At 30.0% G+C, this 21420-nt stretch overlaps 2 protein-coding genes across 2 annotated transcripts; one reads left to right on the top strand and one right to left on the bottom strand.

Annotated features, from left to right (window-relative positions):
- The first annotated feature begins 5819 nt into the window (after window positions 1-5819).
- On the top strand, window positions 5820-7421 carry LOC100267123 (heavy metal-associated isoprenylated plant protein 39). The gene is made up of 3 exons (XM_002276665.4): window positions 5820-6242; window positions 6572-6647; window positions 6810-7421. Exons 1-3 carry the CDS (start codon window positions 6237-6239, stop codon window positions 7220-7222), a joined length of 495 nt encoding a protein of 164 aa, XP_002276701.1. The 5' UTR covers window positions 5820-6236; the 3' UTR covers window positions 7223-7421.
- A 2293-nt stretch (window positions 7422-9714) lies between these two features.
- LOC100261943 (1-aminocyclopropane-1-carboxylate synthase 1) lies at window positions 9715-12672 on the bottom strand. The gene is made up of 4 exons (XM_002276738.5): window positions 12318-12672; window positions 12092-12223; window positions 11835-11995; window positions 9715-11147 (listed from the first exon to the last, which is right to left on the bottom strand). The coding sequence occupies exons 1-4, from the start codon at window positions 12459-12461 to the stop codon at window positions 10160-10162; spliced, it is 1425 nt and encodes a 474-aa protein (XP_002276774.2). The 5' UTR covers window positions 12462-12672; the 3' UTR covers window positions 9715-10159.
- Window positions 12673-21420: the final 8748 nt, after the last annotated feature.

The following is a 21420-nucleotide window of genomic DNA, read 5'->3' as shown; positions in this document are numbered from 1 at the left end:
TTATACAAGCAACACATAAAAATGCTTCAAAATTGTGTGTAAAAAATAACTTATTTTTAGAATAAATTGTTCAAAATTATTTTTAATGAAATATTTATCAAACATGTTAAAACATGTTTATGTATCAAATTTATGAATGATATGTTAAATTTTTTTAAGGATTGAAAATCTCTGGAGTACACAATTTTCAAAATGATTAAATTATTTGAAATAAATATTAAAAATCACATATCACATTTTAGATCAAGTCATAGTAATAATGTAATTGATTGAAAATATGTCACAAGGGGTTACAATTGTTGCACTGGAATTCCCGAATAGTTCATAAAAATGGCTAATAATATAAAGAAATAAATTGAAATAAAAGATTTGAGAATATTTTTTTTTTTTCTTATGCAAATAGTTCATGTCAATCTTTGCATTTTTTATTTATTTATTTTTTAATATAAACCAAATCCCAACTCATTAAAATCCTACTTTAGTTATTTATTTCTACTTCATTTATTATCAAATCAACACATTTTAATCCGTCAACCTTTGCATGTTTTACATTTTGCACCTTCATATTTAAAACTTAATATTTTGACTCTTCAAAATTGTTAAAATGCAACATTTTATCCCTTAAATTTTAAAAAAATTATAAATAATTTAATAAGCAAAGAAACAATGCTAAAATGTAAAGAAAAAATATCCAAAATTCCAAAAAATAAGTTTCATGACCAGTCGCAGTCATACAAATACCCATTTAAAATAAAAAATTAAAACTAATAATTACTATATTTTGAAAATATTTTAAAATTTTCTCATAAAGATTGTCAATTTAAAGTTGATTTTACCTTGGATTTTATAATTTGAGGTAAAATGTTGGTATTTAATAAGTTTTGGGGATAAAATGTTTTGCACGTGATCAAAGTATAAAATATATTAAATGTTTAAAAAATAAAGTGTGTATAACCCAATTTTTTTATGATGGGAATATAATGATGGGACGTATTTTAATTTAATTAAAATTTTAGAATATTAAATTATATTTATTTTAAATAAAAATATTTTATGAAAAAACATCAGATTAATCCAATCTTGAAGTCAAAAAAAGTTATTTTAAACAAATCTTGTGAAGGGAACTTAAAGAAGTTGATACTCAATTATTATTATATATCCACATGTAAAATTGTAATTTAATCTGTAATTTTGTGAGTAGTGCCAAAAGAATATTTCGTACAAAGGTGGGAAAGAATTATACCACGTGATGTGGGCTCATGCCGTGTCATCTACAAATAGGCCGGCTAAGCGAAGACCTACACCTGGCCCCCGGGCCCCCCACCAAATCACTATAAAAGCTGCTGAGTATCACTGACGTGTCATAAAATAATTGAATTACCAACTGTAGCCAATCAGATCTCTCCACGCTTCAATTCAAGTTCTTCTCAACTATATCCACTCGTACCAAAAATTTACTACTTGCACTGATACTTCCAACGACATAAAGCCACGTCATACCATCTTATGATGTGGCATGATGTAATTGGGTTGATGAATCGGGTGCAGGAATCGAAAGTGGTAGTGACTGCATAGAATGTAAATCACTATAAAAGCTACTGAGTATCGCTGACGCGTCATAAAATAATGCAATTACCAACTGTAGCCAATCAGATCTCTCCACGTTTCAATTCGAGTTCTTCTCAACTATATCCCCTCGTACCAAAATTCACTGCTTGCACTGATACTTCCAACGATAGAAAGCCACGTCATACTACTTTATGATGTGGCATGATATAATTGGGTTGATGAATCGGGTGCAAGGATCGAAAGTGGTAGTGACTGCAGAGAATGTAAAGGAGGACAATGATTTGGTAAACCGCCCATTGCGTACATCCTATCCAAAGTGCGTGCCACGTGTACAGGTAGGACTTGTCTCTTTCAACTTTTTTATTTTTTATTTTTTATTTTTCAGGTGTTTAATGAAAGCTGAAGCCTTTTTCACTTCTACTACTTTCCTTGGGTACTTTCACCTGATTTCTTTTCAACGTGACGTGTCAAACATTACTTTTTGATTTTTCTTTTTCTCTTTTTCATATTCATATTTTTAAATTTTTTTAATAAAATTTTTATTTTTAAAGATAACCCACTAAATAAAAAATAAATATTCATATTAATTGAAATTATGATTATTTTTTATCTCCTATTATAGATTGGGATTGTACTTAATTCTATTGATAACATCTAACTATTTAATTTTTATTATTAAATTCACATGATTGAAAATATTTTAAATATTAGTTTATTAATATTTTAAAAGCATTTAATTCATACTTTTAGACTTTATAACTCAATTGTCACACAATTGGTTATACATTTTAGACTTTATAATTCAATTTCACACCTTCACGCAAAGTGATATTTTCATAAATACATGAGTAAAAAATATTATATTGTTCAATATGTCAACAAGTTATATTTTGAAACCCTTTAAGTAATAATAATAAATATTATATTTTTAAAAAATTTAAATTCTATGTATTTTATATAAAAGGAGAAAATAAATAAATTTTTTCCATGTAAAATTTTCAAGATTCAAATGGAGAATTATGGCCCTTAATATTTAAATAGCAAGTCAACAAATTCAAAGAAAAAAAAAAGACGAAAAAAAAAGAAAGTTTTTTATTTATTTATTTTCAATAATATAATAATACAATAATATTTACGAACTTATTGTGATATTAAATTAAAAATATGTTTGACAGTGATTTTACGAAGTGTTTTTAACATCTTTAATATATAAAATATAAAAAATTTCAAAATAATAAAAATACTAAAAACACTTCCTAAAATCACGACATTCTAATACTATCGATTTTGAGCCCAAAACTTTCATAATTTTAGTACACGTCTAATCTCACCGACAATAAATAACATCTCTAAATTAATTAAATGTATTTTAAAATTACGAGTGTGATCATAAAGGTTGTAGGTGCAAAAACAAATAATATTTAGATTAAATTAACAAGTTAACATCGGTGGACATTGGACACGTTGTAAAGTTAATTGCACATTGTATACCATGGGCCTACAAAGGCATTGAACACGTTGTTATGGACTTACAAGGACATCGAACTTATCTAAAAGGGTGAGTTGTGAAATTCCTACTAAAATCAATCTTATTTATATATGATATAAAAGTTTTCAAAACATTTTTCATATTTCCAATTATTTCCTGTGATGCTTTAAAATAAAAAATAAAAAAAGGCTAAAAAATTATTATAAAAAAATGATTTTTTGGTTATGTTTGGTTTTGATAAATACTAAGAAAAAAAATATATAAAAAAATGATTTTTTTATATTTGGTTGTCATATAAAAAGTATAAAAAAAAATAAAATGTAATTAAAATTAATTAAAAACTTATATATTTTTAAATTATTTAATCTTTATATTGATGAGTTAAAATAAATAAAATGAATTTTTTTTCAAATTTTTTGGGAATCAAACATAGCATTAGACAAAAAAAAACCTATTTCAAGGAAAAATTTGTCAATTGTGTGTTTTGGAGTCCAAAAATTATTTTTTGGAGTAATTTCCAAATAAGTTTTAATATTTTTACAATAACTATTAATTATATCGACAATGCCCTAATTAGTATATTTTTGAAAAACATCTAAGCTCTGTTTGGCCTTGTTTTTTAAAACAATTATCAATAATTTTTAAGGATTTTTAGGAATAAAATTCAATTTAAAAAACTTAAATGTGAAAAACAATTTTATTAGCTTATTTTTCGTGAAGATACTATATATTTACATCACAAAAAGTAATTCAAAACATATTAACTATATTTTAAAAAATAATTTTTTTTGGGATAAAAATTTAAAAAGTTTGTCAAACGTATTTTTTTGACTTAGAAAACTATTTTTTTCTTATGATCCAAACATGGCCCAAAATTTTCTGCATCCACCTTGAAAAAACCCAGAAAAAATATTATAAAATATGGTCCAAAAAGTTTGTTGCTGGGAGGAGGAGTGGCTGGATGAATTAAGCCAAATTCAGCTAACTCATTACATTACCTTTGACATTCTAGATTTTACTCGTAGAATAATCTCAATAGCATGCATATCTAACTTTTGACTGATCGTACAGTCATTGAATCTTATTTTACACTTCCGGCGGCGAAGTGTAGCGGCCGGGATTATAAAAACGGCGAAGATTGCATGCCGACGCTGAGTGGTGGGGCCCGCTGCTTGTCCAGTATGCCCGATATGACGACTCACACCGACGGCCAAGAAGATTACGCAAATTCATTTTCACGCGCCTGTAAGCGTGTGGAAAAATCGATACACGGCTGAGGGAAAAAATTTCAAAAAACAACAGAATGTGGGGCCCACAACCGTACCTGAATCATGGGTTTATTTTATTTTATTTTTTATGTTATCGGAGTTTTTAAATAATGTAAAATTAATATTGAGATTTTAAAAACAGTTTTTTCGAAATAATTTTTAAATAACTTTTTTTAAGAAATAAAATTTTATCTGAGTTTTCTTAATTTTTTCTTCCTAAAAGCATAAAATATTTATGGAAAAATATCAAAAATTTTATTTAATTTTTATATTTTTAATTATTAGTCAAAATATTATAAAATAATTAAAAACACTTCAAATTTATTTTCACAAAAATTTGCTTTGAGGATAAATGTTAAAATACCCATTTTTATTAAATATTTAAAAATATAAAATTTTAAGAATGGTTTAAAAAAAAAAGGTATTAAATTTTTTTACTTGCTTAATTATTGAAATAATTTTGAAATATTCTTTCTATAAAAATTACTATATTTTATATGAAAGTCTTTATAAAACTCCATAAAATAATATTTTTGGAATGAAGAGAGATTATTATTTTAATGGGTTATTGATTTATTACTAAATAAATAATTATTAATTATTAATAAATAAATATTTATGATAATTATTAAAATAATATAATTAGAAGTATAAAAACCTTTAAAAAAGAAGAGATGATTATTAATTATAAAAGATAGAAAAACATATCAAAGAAATAAATGTGATTTCAAACTTTATACCATAAAAGATCAAAAAGTTAAATAAAAATATATAAATTATAAAAAGTTATTCAATTATTTTTTCTAAAAAAGTTACTAATTTAATAAAATTATTAATTTAATACATTCATGGGAGTTGACATTAAAAGATTTTATTATTTAAGTAAAATTATTAATTTATAAAATGTTTATTTATCTAGATTTTATTTTCTAATTTTAAAATGGAAAACAAAAAATATCCAGACAATCACTAAATTTTTGTATCTTTATATTGTTGGAATTTGATGATTTTTCTCATATATATATATATATATATATATATATATATATATATATATTTTACCCTTGTTATGATCCATGCTCTAGATCCTTCCACAATGATTTGGAAGAATGTAATGAAACCCACTAATCATTTTCTTGATTGTTGAAGAATTTTTTTTTTTGAAATTTTTAGTCATGATGGGAAACTTGAATATGATCGTGAAAATAGGAGTTTTTGGTTGGTTTTGGTTGAAAACTGGAAGATTAATAAAAAAAAAAAACCATAAACAAATAAAATAATAGAAGTGGGAATACAAATATTTTGAAAATTTAGTGATGATGGAAACTTGGATGTGATTCTAAAAAATACGAGTCCTTTGAGTGGTTGAGATTGAGGAATGCAAGTTAATCTAAAAAGAAAAAAATAAAATAAAATAATGCAAGTGGGATAGCGTGGTTATCACGCCCACACACATCCATTGCTTGGATTTTCGAAAAATATTATATCACTATTCTCAAATCTCCGCCACCTCCACCTCCTCCTCCACCACCTCCTCTAGAAAGGGATGTTTCTTTCACTGCTTCACCATGGCATGATACCTTTAATTCTCTCTTCTATTTATCTCTCCCCACTTGTAGTTCACGTACTACATTTTCGTATATTGCCCTTTCTTTCTCAACGTGATTTGATTCTCTTTCTCTTCCCAACTTTCTCTTTCCTATTCTGCATTTGTTGTTTTCTTCTTCATTTTTCTGATTCCGTGCAACGCTTCTCCATCTTTTCAACAAACCCATTATTCCATTTCCCTTTCTCCTCTTCCTCTACTTTTTTCCTGAGACACCACCCTCTATTCATCTCATTTTTCTTAGTACTGTCTCTCTCTACCCAGTATTCTCCTTTCCTCCACCTCTGCTTTGTTTCCTAAAGATATGAAGGTTGGTTGGTTGGTGGGCTGTTGTTGATTCGCTCCGTGTATCATTTTCTGGATTCTGATTCGATTTTCTTGACTGGGTCTTGGTGGGTGTTTGGTTTCTAGGAATCTGAAGGGGGAGAATTCTTTTTGGGTCCTTGGATTTACCATCCTCTCCCTTTTGTTGATTCCTAGGAGTGTCAATTTACATGGGCCCTTTTCTTTTCTCTCAACTTTTTGGCCTTTTTTTTATGTTCTTTGATTCATGAGACTGAATTCTGAATTGGATCTTTTGGTTTTCCTTGATTTGTTTATCTGTTAATTGGTTCTAAATTGAAGTGTTTGTTGTTGCAGAAGCTTGTGCTGAAACTGGATTTACATGATGACAAAGCCAAACAGAAGGCTTTGAAGACAGTTTCTACTCTTCCAGGTACTCCAAAATTCCATTCCAACTTTTCCAAATCTGTTTGTCTCCATGGGAACTAGTTTCTTCTGAGATTTTTTTTTCTTGAATCATCCAACAAAATTCTTGAAGCCATAGATTTAATCAGTTTTGTTTTTCTTGGTGGTCCAAAATGAATGACTGATGCAGGGATTGATTCCATTTCCATGGACATGAAAGAGAAGAAATTAACAATAATAGGAACAGTTGATCCAGTGAATGTAGTGAGCAAACTGAGGAAATATTGGCCAACAGCAGACTTAGTGGCAGTAGGGCCAGCAAAGGAGCCAGAGAAGAAAGAAGAACCAAAGAAGGAAGAACCCAAAAAGGAGGAGGCCAAAAAGGAGGAACCCAAGAAGGAGGAGGAGCCAAAGAAAGAGGAAGCACCACCAGCCAAGAAGGAGGAAGAGCCCAAGAAGGAAGAACCCAAGAAGGAAGAAGAGAAGAAAATAGACCCAGTGATGGAGCTTGTCAAGGCATACAGGGCATATAATCCACACATGACCACACACTACTATGTTCACAGCATGGAAGAGAATCCAAATGCTTGTGTCATCTGCTGAAACTAATGTTAGAAGAAATCGGCAAAGGAGTCCAAAGGCTATGGAGGATCATCATCATCATCATCAGCTCTTGTGTATACCCGCCCATGTTTCATTCATCTCTTGAAGAGTAAGTGTTATATGTAGAGATACATAACAAATAAGTTTTGGAACTTGTTTCTAATGCTTCCTTATAAATCATATTTTGGGTGATTCTAAATTTTCATAGTTCCATAGATTTTATATATTGCTGTCTGTAAAAAAGCAGCTTGAGGTGTGGGGGAATGGCAGCTGGAAAGAAAGGAATAAGTCATGTGATGAAGGGGTTTTGGTGGGTCTCTGAAATTTTGCTTTTTGGATCTCTCACTCTTTTTCTTTTTTTGGTTCTATTTTGTGGGTTTGTGTTGAACGGTAGGGAGGAGTCACTGTTTGGTGGGTCTGGTAAAAGCTTTATGTTTTTGGGCCATTCCTGCAGGGCTGCAGAAAGGTTTTGTGGTTGGAAAATATTGGTAAAGTTGTCAAAAATAAAATTTTACTTGAAAACTATTTATTTATTTATTCATTCTATTGTCTAATTATTTACTGCAAAATGTCAAAACCTCCTAAAGAAGTTTTCAATTATTTTAATATTTTTTAAAATATTATTTTCAAATAAAGTGGGTGAGTGGATGGTCTGAATCAATCCAGTGATGGGACAAGAGTGTACCAAACTTTTGGTTCAGGATTCACATGAGACCCCTACTTCTCAATTAGTTTGTACACTCCATACAGAGCATGTGGCTATCATTAACTTGCTGCATAAATAAAAAGTTTTCTACCCTTTTAACCAGAGATTCCATGTGAAAAGTCCTGACAATTCCCCTCCATTCTCCTCCTCCCTCTCTTTTCTATTTCTGGCCTTTTGAGTGACTTTTGTATGCCTCTTCAATATTTGAGTGTTATTGAGGTGAATAATGAAATGTTCTTTTATTTATAAAATAAAAAATCATGATTATATTAGGAAGAATGTGATGACAATGGAAATTTTGAAAAACAAACATTTTTTAAATACCATTTGGATTATTATAATGATTTTATTTTAAAAGTTTTTTTCTTTCTAATTTCTTATATTGTCTTATCAAGACATCTTCAAAAAGAAGTGATTTAGATGAAGGGAATTAGAAATGGACAGAAAGGTTAATCTCTACCATAATCCATATGCATCATGGATAGTGAAACTGCACTACCAAGATGTCATTTTTGTGAGAGCAAATGCTTATCTCCAACGATGGATGTATATCCAACCCACCAGTTAATTCCTTGCAAACAAAGATTGGATGAGGAAAAAGGATAAAAAAATTTAAAATCCAAATCTGGGTTTCACTTTTTTTCATGACCACTAATGTGATTTTTTTTCAATAAAATCAAGAACAAGTTGCAATTAATAAGAAAAAGCTTAATCACTTAAGCCACTTATTAAAAAAAGTTGGATGTATAAGCCAAATATGACCACTTAATTTTTTTTGTAATTTAGAAAACACATCACACAAACTTTTGATGTGATCTCTGCTTTAAGTAAAAATCCCCTGTTTCGGTCACACTTTCCACACACTACAATGCTCTGATTCGCCTCCTCGATTAGGATAAACTACCTATGGAGTCTGATGCTTTCCTGCCGAGGGAATGAATAAGCTTTGGCCTACTCTCCCCTGCACGCTAATAATAATACTGGATATGTCTAAAGCATAGATGGTCGGTTAGTTTGGTTGCTGAGAAAGACAGAGGAAAAGGAAAGAAAATTCTGCTAAGCAACAAAACCAAGCATATAAGAAAAATGTATGATCACATCGTCATCTGCATGGCCCAAATTGACAATAAAAACAGCATGCAGTGCTGTACTAGTCATATACCATATTCAACAAAATGGCAGCAAGCTTCCACACCAACCCTTGCAGATTATTCTGATTAATAATTTCAAATCAAGATCGGTTTTTCGGATGAGTCGATTCAACGTCATAGAATTTTTGGCCTATTGATGACATTATGCATGGAATGTTATCGGCTTCAGTTGTCGTGAGGTGCGAACCACGCCTGCCCATCAACTCTAATACCAATATTCTATGTGCCCATGTCCATCGTTGGAATGTTAATTTTTGAAAATACCATTAAAAAAGGACTTGTATCATATCCACATCAAAGTAATTTGCAAGCTGCCAATGGTTTATTCTCAGTTGATACGTCATTTTCAACTCATTTCTCGGTTCGGCCCATAGCTTGGCTTTGGGGTCCAGAAATGATCCAACAAGAACTCTAAGATGGTATTTGTTTTTTTTGGTTTTTTGCTAAAATCAATTTGTTTTCAGAATTTAGGTTGTTTGTTTTTTTACTTTTTCATGAATTATTATAAACTTTTTACTAAATAGAAAAAACTAAAATATGTAGCTTTTTCTAAATAGAAAAAATAAGATATTGGTTTTACTTTACTTTTTAATACTTAATAGAAATAAAATACTATAAAAACAAACAACTAAATATTTAACACTATTAAGCAGCAATCTATTTAGAATTAAGTAAAAAAACAAACACCACCTAGAACGGGATTTTAATGATACATAAAGGAGAGAAACATACAAGGTGTTTGGTGATGCAAAAAAAAACATGGTTGGCCCTTATTCTAAGACGGTTCTGGTTCTAATGTAGCAGATCTAGCATATAGATTACATGGAAAAGAATTATCAGATTGTAGATACAAAGGGTTATAGAATGCAGACTATACAAAGGGTTATAGAATGCAGACTATATTTAACTGCCTACCACTGAGTTTTGGCATGACAGATTATGAGTTCATTTTGACAGTGATTTTGAGAAGCGTTTTTAATTTTTTTAATATTTAAAAATTTTTATTTTTTATTTTTTAAGTATTAAAAATTCTAGAAAAACTTCTCAAAATCACTACCAACGCATCTAACTGCCAACCAATCAAGTCCTGGCGCGGACGAGTGGGGAATGAGGCATAGGGGAATGAGGGGACATCACAGCTTCATCGTATATCCGAGATGAGAAGCTCAGGCGAAGAGTGCTGTTTTTCCAGCGCTTGGCTTTGGTTGGTGCCTCTGCCTCCTCCTGGCCTTTGCCAACAAATGTTCTGATCCTTTTGAGTGCGACTTCAACAGTATCCTCATCCATATTAGCGAAGCAGACCCGAAACCATCCAGGCTCAGAGCACTGGAAGGAAGAGCCAGGCGAGACATTGAGCTTAACATCCTTGATTATGACGCGCCACAGCGCGATTTCCCCCTCTAGTGTTGGCTCTTTCAGGAGGTGGCGCAGGTCCATCCAGACAAATAGACCTGCATTGCTTTTCAAGCAGTTGATGTTGACGTTAACAAGCCCTTCTGTGAAGGTCTTATGCCTCTTGGCCAGCCTCCTTGAGCTCTCCATGAGGAAGTTGTCCACAAACTCATCATCAGACAGCATTGAAGCAAGCAAATGCTGAGTTTGAGACGAAACAAGGCCGAAACTAGACATCTTTCGCCCACAGCTCACGACAGCGTCATTGTATGAGTAAACTATGCCAACCCTGAAGCCTGGAAGCCCCAAGTCCTTTGACAGACTGTAAACAATGTGAATGAGGTTGGGGTTACATTCCACTTCATCCATAATTTCTGATACACTTACAAACCGAGGGGAGCTGAAGACAGTGGCTGCATATATCTCATCTGCCACCAAGTGTATGTTCTTCTCATTGATGAAGCTCACCAAGCTTGTTAAAGTCTCTCTACTCAGGGTGGTGCCAAGAGGGTTTGAAGGGTTGGTTATAATCAACCCTTTTACCTTGATGTTTTCTTCTTGGGCCTTTTGGTATGCTGCCTCCAAGGCCTCTCTAGTAATCTGGAAATTGTTCGCGCTCGTGCACTCAACTGGGCGAATCTTCACCTGTGTTCTCCATCTCAAGTCCCGGTCGAATCTGCGGCCAGAATGACAAAACCCAGTTAGCAAAACCGCAAAAACAGGGGAGATTTTTGGTCTAATCTTTACCTAATTGCGAAAATTTTCCAGTCCTAATGTGTATCTTACTAAGAAGCTAGAGGGGCTGATGCACTAATCAAACTATTGAGTAATGAGACTTTTCTTAAGCTTCTAAGTTAGGATAAAATTTTTGACAAATTGGAATAAAAAGAAAAACAAAACTGGGAAAGACCAGAAGTAGAAGAAAAAGTGGATGGTCCAAGCATATACAGCTGTTCAGTGTAGAAGATTAGAAACTTGGAATTTTCTCCCAAGCAAGAGGTCTACATTTTTGAATGGTCTAGTGTTTATATTCAATTGTCAAGTCCACCCAAAATTTGGACTCTCTCCCTAATAAGATTGCCAGCAATTACACCTCCATTTTTTGACCCTTAAGTATAAATGTTATTGACCTAACCCCATTTGAATTCCAAGCCGTAGATCCCACCCCACCCCTCCCTCTCAAGGTTGGTAAAGAAAAAGTTCATATTCAAATCCACGTGCTCATGGTAGCCCCCCACAATCATCCCCATCCTTTGCACCCATTTCCCCAACTAACAGCATATGGATTTGAATATGTGGTAGCAAACCCCAACAAAATAAATAAAGACTGCGATGTAAAAAGACTTTTTGAGAGTAGACTCACGCTGGATAATAGGGAGAAGGGACGAGGAAGGCCTCCCCCGGATCAGCCAAACAGAACATGATCATCTCATCAGCTCCGGTCGCTCCTCCGCTCATGACTATCCGGTCTGGATCGAACTTCACCCGCCCGCCTCTCGCCTTCGCCATGAACTTCGCCACAGCCTGCAGAAGAAAGTAATGTAGTTTATGTTACACCTACAGCTCAACCCATCACCATTACAACCACAATAACTACCAAGTGTATGTCGGTTTTCATACATTTCTGAACTGGGTCAAGCCATGGTAGTCTTGAAATATGGCGACATCTTTGAACTGGCTAATCCCTTCAGGCGTGCATATAGACGCTTTCGGGTTCTTGAGGATCCATTCCTCCATCAAATTAAATGAAAGCTGCCCAAAAAAATTTAGTTAGCTACAATGAATTTTGCTTATAAGCAATATGCTGAGTAACTGAAAGGAACATGTATAATATGAAGATGGAAACCTGATTTTCTGCCAATCCCATCTGGATTACTCCGTTGGGATTCTTCGTAGGGTGGAATGGATTTTCGTCGTAGGCTTTCCATCCATCAAAGTATAGCGAGTTCTCACCATGCATATCATTGGTGGCAATCTTAGACAAGCTCATGGTTTCTAAGTGTATCTCTGGATATGTAGCTAGCAAAGCAATGAGAGTGGGAAATGCCGATAGCTGTGGGGGAATATGTGAGAATGCAAGAGAATTTTATAGACCTCTGTACAGTTGAACACGGACCAAAAATGGGGAAATGGAAAATTTTCAAAGTAAGAAGGTAAGCCAAATCCCCCAGAAAATGAGAAAAATGGGAAGTGACCATATGACGTGGGGATACAAATCGTAATGCCTTACGTTAGGTTCACAGGGACATGAGAGGGTAAGAACCAAAAGACTACTGAATTCTATTTTTTTTTCCCAGGTTGAATCTAATTTGTTAGGCTCTTGCAGAGGGAAAATTTTTTAGTGGGAAAATACGAGGAAGAAGTTCCCACGAAGAATCAGGAGATTCACAAGGTTTGAAATTGGGCGGCTCTTTTGACTTTTTTGCCTTTGTCTTTTGGTCCGGGTAAGAGTCACACAAAACACTAGACACAAATTTAATCGGAGACAACAATATAAACTCGTATCCATCAAAGTTCAAATATCAGACCAAAATACGAAGAAATAAGATAAAGTATAACAAAATGTTCACGGCAAATATTCATTGTCGGGAGGACCCCCGTCGGAGGACGGTTAGCCAAGGCCAGCACACGGAGATCGGCCGACAGGTTATGGAAAATGTTAGGGTTGTGGTGGGGCAAAAGCAAATGGGGTAGTGTCATCAAAAAAATAAGTGTACATGGTACCGACTTCACTTTTAGTTGGCGGATGTGAGATGTCGCAACCTACATTTGATTTTCAATATATAATGATGGCCATCTTTAAGCCAATAAGTTCTCAATGGTTTCCTTTTGTACCAAAAAGCGAGCAGGCAAGTAGACTACGCAGTGGGTATTAGAGGTTTCCATCTGTTAAATCTAAAATTAATATGGACCCAATTCTCATTTTTTTGGGAATTATTGTAGTGTAAATTGGAAAAAATGTTAGTAGAGGATTGAGACAATTCTAGGTCGTAGACTTGTAGCAGGATTGACTTATTTTGGTGGACTGATTATCACGATCATTATTCCACCAAATAATTTTAAAGAATGTGAAATAAATGAAGACAATTTCAAATTGGTATAAAAGTTATGTTTATGAGTCAAATTATCCAACAATGTGATTATAGGGGTGATCGATCTTCGTGTATAGAATGAATTATTCAATTCTTGAATATATATTAAACCAACACTTCAATGTTAATAAAAGATTTGATAACAAGACTATATGGAGGGTACAATTCCAAGGGTGTAAACTTGTAAAAGGATTGACTTGATTTAAAGAACTGATTATCGCAATTGTTATTCCATCAAATGATTTTAAAGAATATGAAAGGAATGAAAATAATTACAAATTAGTATCACAGTCATGCTTATGGGTCAAATGTCCAACCACGGGACTATGAGGGTGATCGATTTATAAGTATAGAACCAATCATTCAATTTGATTCTTGAATATAAAACCAACACTTCAATGTTAATAAAAGATTCAATAACAAAACCATATGAAGATGTGAGAGATTTCTATACATGGAAAGAAAAATTAGTCCAGACCGTTCTTTCACCTTTTTTTTTTTCTCTCTTTTGTGCAATTATTTTTGCATATAAAATTGCAAATATTGTTGATAAGGGATTATGACAACTCTACGACCGTATACTTGTAGAAGGATTGACTTATTTGATGGACTGATTATCATAGTCGTTGTTTTATTAAATAATTTTTAAGAATGTGAAAGAAATAAAGACTTACAAATTGATATCAAAGTTAAGAGTCAAAACACTCGACAACATGTTTATCAATGTCGTTAATTCTTGATACAAAAACCATGTCGTATCAACCTCGACAAAAATATTCAATAAACATCAACGATATCTACATCAATAACACCTTTGTTTTGTTTTTCTTTTAGCAAGTGGGACTACATGTACGTATTTTAAATGGAAACTTAGTATGCACCATTTTTGTTGGTTTTTTTTTTTTGGTAATTATTTTGTATATAAAATAGGAAATAATTCAATAAATGATTAAGACACTTCTAGGATTTTAAACTTTTCAAAGGATTGACTTATTTGATGAACCAATCGTCACGATAGCTATTTCATTATATTCTTTTCAAAAGAGTACCAAAGAAATAAAGACTCACAAATTGATATCAAAGTTTACAATCATAGTCAAATTATCGAACAACGTAACAATTAAGACAATCGATTACTAAATATAAAATCAATCGATGACGTAAAATCAAGAGTTTAGCCTTAACTAAAACAACTCAACTTGGGTAAAAAATTCCATCAAAATTAATTAAAATAACTACACGTGTTTGGTAAAAAGGAGTCAACCAAAATCTCCATCCAACAACATCAAATCCAAATATTCCATCTCAAATTCAACAAATTCCAAAAGACAAATGCAAAATGGATGAAAAATAGCTTTACTTTTAAGTTACTTGCGATCCAAGGTATTGTAGGTGGTGGTTGGTGAAAAAGTCTTTCTTTTTTTAAAAAAAAAAATTAATATAAGATGTTGATACTACACTGTTTTGGGTCTAGTCAATCACACGTGATATGCTCTTCTCAATCTAATTAAGTTCCAAAAAGTCAATGGCCTTTGATCGATATGGTCTCCAGTCTCCACCACAAAATATATTATTTATTTATTTATTTTAATGAAAATAATCTTAAAAAAATCCAGACCATCCAGAATGGTCTGCTTCAGCATTCATTCCGCGGGCCAACCACAGATTGTGAACGTTAATTAGGGGCTCAATTATTTTGCAGACACATCAATTAATGATAATTTAATTCTGTTTTTAATTTCTTGCAACAAGTAATGTGATCGTTGTTACCATGTATCGCATCACTCTATAAAGTTCTTGTACCTTATTTTATATTTGCAATGCTCTAGAAGTAGTTGAATTTGCAATTTTAGGGCATGTTGTGCAAAATGTTTTTGAAAAATAGGTTTTAAAAATCACCCTCGATTATTTTTTGGAACATAATTTTATTTGAAACTCAAATTCCAAAAACAATGTTTTCAATTTATTCGTGTCTATTTACATGGAATATAAAAATTTTCTAAACATTTTTTATATTTTTTTTATTCATAATATTTTAATAGGGTTAGTTTTCATCCTAAATGACACTTTTTATAAGTAGAATAATTTCTTATTTACATTAAATTATAAATATAATTAACCTAATGTTTTATTCTTGAAAAACTAAAGAAAAATATAGGGAAAAAAAAAGATAAAATAAAATAAAAGATAAATTATTTTTACATGTTTTGTTAAACTTGTTAAACTCATTAAACTTTTTTTAAATAAATAATTAAAAAATTACATAATATAGGAATTGTTGGATTGTTGAACTTGAATCAATTTTGTTGCGCTTCGTTCAGGATGTCCATGACTTAATTGCTCGATTAGCTCGTGGGAATTGAAGGGAGCAGGACTTCCTTGAGAAATTTTTTTATATGATAATTGACGAATTTGCCTCTATTATATATTTTATCATTTTATATTTAAGAGTTTTTTTTAAAGAGTATGACTGTAATGAAGATGTGTATTTCAAGAGTTTCGTAAGCATAAGTATCACATTAATCCCCTCTTATCACTTGGTTAATAAGAATCAAAAAGCCGTCTTCATCTACTCTCTGTTCTGACTCTATTTAAAGCATTTTCTTAATATTATTCTTTTTTTAATTAGTGAACTATTAAGTAGTTGTGCATTTCGTAAGCATAAGTATCACATTAATCCCCTCTTATTACTTGGTTAATAAGAATCAAAAAGCCGTCTTCATCAACTCTCTATTCTGACTCTATTTAAAGCATTTTCTTAGTATTATTTGGACTATACATCTTTAATGTCTTTGTAAAAAGTTAGAATGGTCCTTGGCATTGGTTGGACCGTCGGTAAGAAAAAAAAAATTATTACCTTTTTCTTAATACCTTTGAAAGCATAACCTAAAATAAGAACTGCCGAATTAAATAAAAGTGCAATTATTAGTCAAAAGCAAATGTTTTGCCGACAGAATACTAAATGAAGCCATTGAATATGGGAATGGGGAGTACTCAAAAAAAGGTAATACAAAAGCATAAGGATCACAGCAAGGTGGCCATCATTACAAAAAGATTTGATAATAATAATATCATTACTATAATGAGTACAAAATTTTGAAGTCAAATAAAAGGAGAAAGCTAAATTAATTAATTAATTAATTAAAATCAAAGTATGGGTTTCTACCAAATGAGTGTAGATCCTAAAAAATTGAGGTTGTGGTTCACATGGTGGCTTATGGGGTGTGGGTCAACCATCAATCCATGTTCTCTTGTGTATAAACTCTTTGGAGCTTCTTTGTTGTTTTAATTTCATAGATCTTTTAATTTTTTTTTTTTTAATAATTTTTAATTTTAAATTTATTTTATTTTATTGTGGGGATGGGCCATCCCAAAAGTGGTCTTTGGAGTGTTATTGGGTGTGATCCATTTTCATACTTTTTTATTAGATTTTCACACTTTTTCAAAAGTCAAATTATGGGACTTTGACACGTGTAGAATGGGAATTGAAATTTCTACCCTTATCTTCCAACTCTCCTAAGCCCGCCTAATCTCCCTCTCTCTTAATATTATTCAACGTGTACCGATCAAAAAAATATTTTTCAACATGTAGTGATCAAAATGTTTAATTGTTCCTCAAGGAAGTGAAAAATATTTATCAATTATTCAAATCAAAAGTTTGAATAGACTTTTCTTTTGAATAAATTTTTTATTTTTAACTTTGGTCCATAAAGTTGAAAGTAGGTAATGAATTTTAAAGTAGAATATCGATCCGGTAAAAGTAAAAGTTTGATTACATATGAAATAATTTTTTATATAAATATAAAAATAAAATCAATGTTTTATTTTTTTTACTTTAATACCAACAATATTATTTGAAATAATTTTTTTTCTTTTCAAATTATAAGCAAAATTCTACTTCAAATTAAAGTTATAATTTTTAAAAATGATATTTATATCTTAAAAATTTTATGCAAATTATTCAAATTGGTGTAAAAAAACTCAATAAAGAGTTTTTTGATTTTTTAAAAATTAATCCAAACATCATCTGAACTCTTTTTAAATAGGGTAAATAAGTATATGAACTCTAATTAACCTTGAAAAAAAAGTTTTCATAAGCCACTTCAAAATATATATTTTTTATAAAATGGAAAGTATTTATAAATAATAACTAATTATTTAAAATGTCTAAAATTCAAAGATTTGAATAAGCTATAAATCATTCTACCTAAGTAGTTGGATTTGCCCTATAAAATAAAAAATATTTATGTACTAAATAAATTATTTAAAATAATTCAAACATTTGAAATGACTAGAAACCATTATTTTTCATGGTAATTTTAAATATGTTAGAAAATAATTTTAAAAAATAAAAAATAAAAATACTAAGAGGCTTTGTGTTTGATTTCTAATTTTTATTTTAATAATAAAATAATTTCATTTAATTTAAATTAAAAAGTAATAAACACACCAAACAAACATAATTTTACAAAAAGAATCAATCTTATTAAAAATAAAAATATTTATGATGTATACACATATACATGTAAAATAGATGAAGTGTACAAGAGAACGAAGAAATTCCCTTTGCCTCCCAAAATCACTTAGGTTATGTTTAGTTCCCGAAAAGTACAAAGGAAAGAAAAAAATGTTAAGGAAAATGATTTTCTCATGTTTAATTGTCCTATAAAATATTTCAAAGAAAATTAAATATAATTAAAATTAGTTAGAATCTTATACATTTTAAAATTATTTAATCTTTATATTGATGAGTTAAAATAAATAAAATGAGTTTGAAATAATGAATAAAAATAATTTATCATATTTAACTCTATTTTTTATTTTTTTTCACTTTTTATTTCCTTTTACTTTTCCTCTCTATTTTATTTCCTTTATATTTTTCCTCAAATTTTTCGAGAACCAAACATAGCATTAATAAAAAGAAATGAAAAATGAAAAAAAAAAATCACATTCATGGGATTATGGGAAGTGAGAATAGTCCCACGTGGCTATAGTCACCATGGTCGGTGTCACTAAAAATTCCAAAACCACCTTCTCCTCTTCCTAGTTGGGTCAAATTTCCTTTTCAAAAAGTCAAACTCCCTATTTTTATCAAAGAGATGTTACGTTGGTTACTGTGCAACTCTCTTCTTACCTTGAAATGCATGTGGAAAAGAAGAGCAACTACCAAGTAAATAGAACCGAAACTACTAAGAAAGGAGAACGAGAGAATAACTTTTGTAAAAATGATTTTTATATGAGCTAAATGCTAAATTCAATAAGAAAATAGTATTTTTGAAAATAATTTTTACATGAGTTAAATATCATATTCAATGAAAGAGTAGGACTTTGTTTGGTAATTGTTTTTTAAAATAGTTTTAATTTTTTTTTTTTAAGAATAGTTTTTAAAAACTATTTTTTGATGTTTTGTAGAAAAAAAATCTATTTCCTTTTAAAAATGAAAAAAAAAATCACATTAATGGCTCAAATTTCCTTTTCAAAAATTCAAACTCCCTTATTTTATCAAGTAGATGTTCCGTTTGTTATTGCCCAACTCTCTTCTTATCTTAAAATGCATGTGGAAGAGAAGAAAAAAAAAACTAGCAACCAAGTAAATAGAACCAAAACTATTAAGAAAGGAATTTAAATTCAACCAGAGAATAACTTTTCTAAAAATGATTTTTATATAAGCTAAATGCTAAATTCAACGAGAGAATAGGGTTTTGTAAAAATAGTTTTTACATGAGTTAAATATCAAATTCAACGAGAGAATAGAGTATTATTTGGTAATTATTTTTTAAAATAGTTTTGAAAAATAATTTTTAAAAATAGTTTTTAAGAACAGTTTTTAAAAACTATTTTATGATATTTTGTAGAATAAAAGTTTGTTTTCTTTTCAAAATAAAAAATAAAAAAATCACATTGATGGGAAGGTTAGAATAGTCCTATGTGGCTATAGTCACCATTAGTTATAGTCGGAGTCACTAAAAATTCCAAACCCACCTTCCTCCCACTTCTACTTGGCTCAAATTTCCTTTTCAAAAATTCAAACTCCCTTATTTTATCAAGTAGATGTTCCGTTTGTTATTGCCTAACTCTCTTCTTATCTTAAAATGCATGTGGAAGAGAAGAAAAAAAACTAGCAACCAAGTAAATAAAACCAAAACTACTAAGAAAGGAATTTAAATTCAACCAAAGAATAACTTTTCTAAAAATGATTTTTATATAAGCTAAATGCTAAATTCAATGAGAGAATAGGGTTTTGTAAAAATAGTTTTTACATGAGTTAAATATCAGATTCAACGAGAGAATAGAGTATTATTTGGTAATTATTTTTTAAAATAGTTTTGAAAAATAATTTTTAAGAATAGTTTTTAAGAACAGTTTTTAAAAACTATTTTATGATATTTTGTAGAATAAAAGTTTGTTTTCTTTTCAAAATAAAAAAATAAAAAAATCACATTGATGGGAAGGTTAGAATAGTCCTATGTGGCTATAGTCACCATTAGTTATAGTCGGAGTCACTAAAAATTCCAAACCCACCTTCCTCCACTTCTACTTGGCTCAAATTTCCTTTTCAAAAATTCAAACTCCCTTATTTTATCAAGTAGATGTTCCGTTTATTATTGCCCAACTCTCTTCTTATCTTAAAATGCATGTGGAAGAGAAGAAAAAAAACTAGCAACCAAGTAAATAAAACCAAAACTACTAAGAAAGGAATTTAAATTCAACGAGAGAATAACTTTTTTGAAAATGATTTTTATACAAGCTAAATGCTAAATTCGAAAGAATAGGGTTTTGTGAAAATAGTTTTTACATGAGTTAAATATCAGATTCAACAAGAGAATAGGATCTTATTTAGTAATTGTTTTTTAAAATGGTTTTAAAAAATAGTTTTTAAAAACTATTATATGATATTTTGTAGAACAAAAATATGTTCGAGAACCTAAAATGTTTTTAACCTGTTTTTAATATTTTTTAATATTTTTAAATATATTTTAAAAATAATTTTTATGTCCACAACTTTATTTTTAATCATTATATATGTTTTTATAATTATTATTTTTAAACAACTTTCAAAAAACAAATTAAAACAACTAAAAAAATGTTCTTTGAAAACACTATGTTTTCTTATTACCAAATGTGTTTTCCAGTTTTTTTATTTAAAAAACAGAAAATTGTTTTTGAAAACAGTTTCCAAATAGGGTCTAGGATTTTCCAAAAATAATTTTTACATGAGTTAAATATTAGATTCAACAAGACTTTTTTAAAAACAATTTTTACACAAGTTAAATATAATTATTTTTATATTTTATTGGATTGTTGAATATGTGCATGATTCAAGTATCCACAATATTATTCAAATCTATAATTCATGTCATTTTGATATTAGCAAATAATTCACAGCTCAAGTATTATCAACCGTAAGTATATAATGTTGTGTAAATAATTATAGTATTTTGTCCCACATATGATTTTAATGTCGATATATCATATAGGTTTCATTATCCTTGAAAATATTCAAATTTGCCCACAATAAGTGTCATTTCATGTCTACAAATATTTTGGAGGAGTTTATACACATTTTTCAAACCACTATATATATGACAATAATCAATTATAACAATTTTGTCGTGACTACATTATCAATAGGGTTTTATTCAAAATTTGTAATAATGTCCATTTGATTTTCTTGGATTCTACACGTGAATACATGCTTTGAATTATATTTAATCTCTTTCTTTATTATTCAACGATCGTGAAGATGACTATTTGAGTCGGCAAAACTTATGTTCTTTCTTCATTATTCAACAATCATGAACATGAACATTTGAGTTGGCAGAACTTATGCATGCGTGCTTAATTATAATTGTGTTA

The sequence above is a fragment of the Vitis vinifera genome, chromosome 15 (assembly GCF_030704535.1).
Source record: "Vitis vinifera cultivar Pinot Noir 40024 chromosome 15, ASM3070453v1".
Lineage (NCBI taxonomy): Eukaryota > Viridiplantae > Streptophyta > Magnoliopsida > Vitales > Vitaceae > Vitis > Vitis vinifera.
This window is presented reverse-complemented; position numbering and strand designations above follow the sequence as displayed.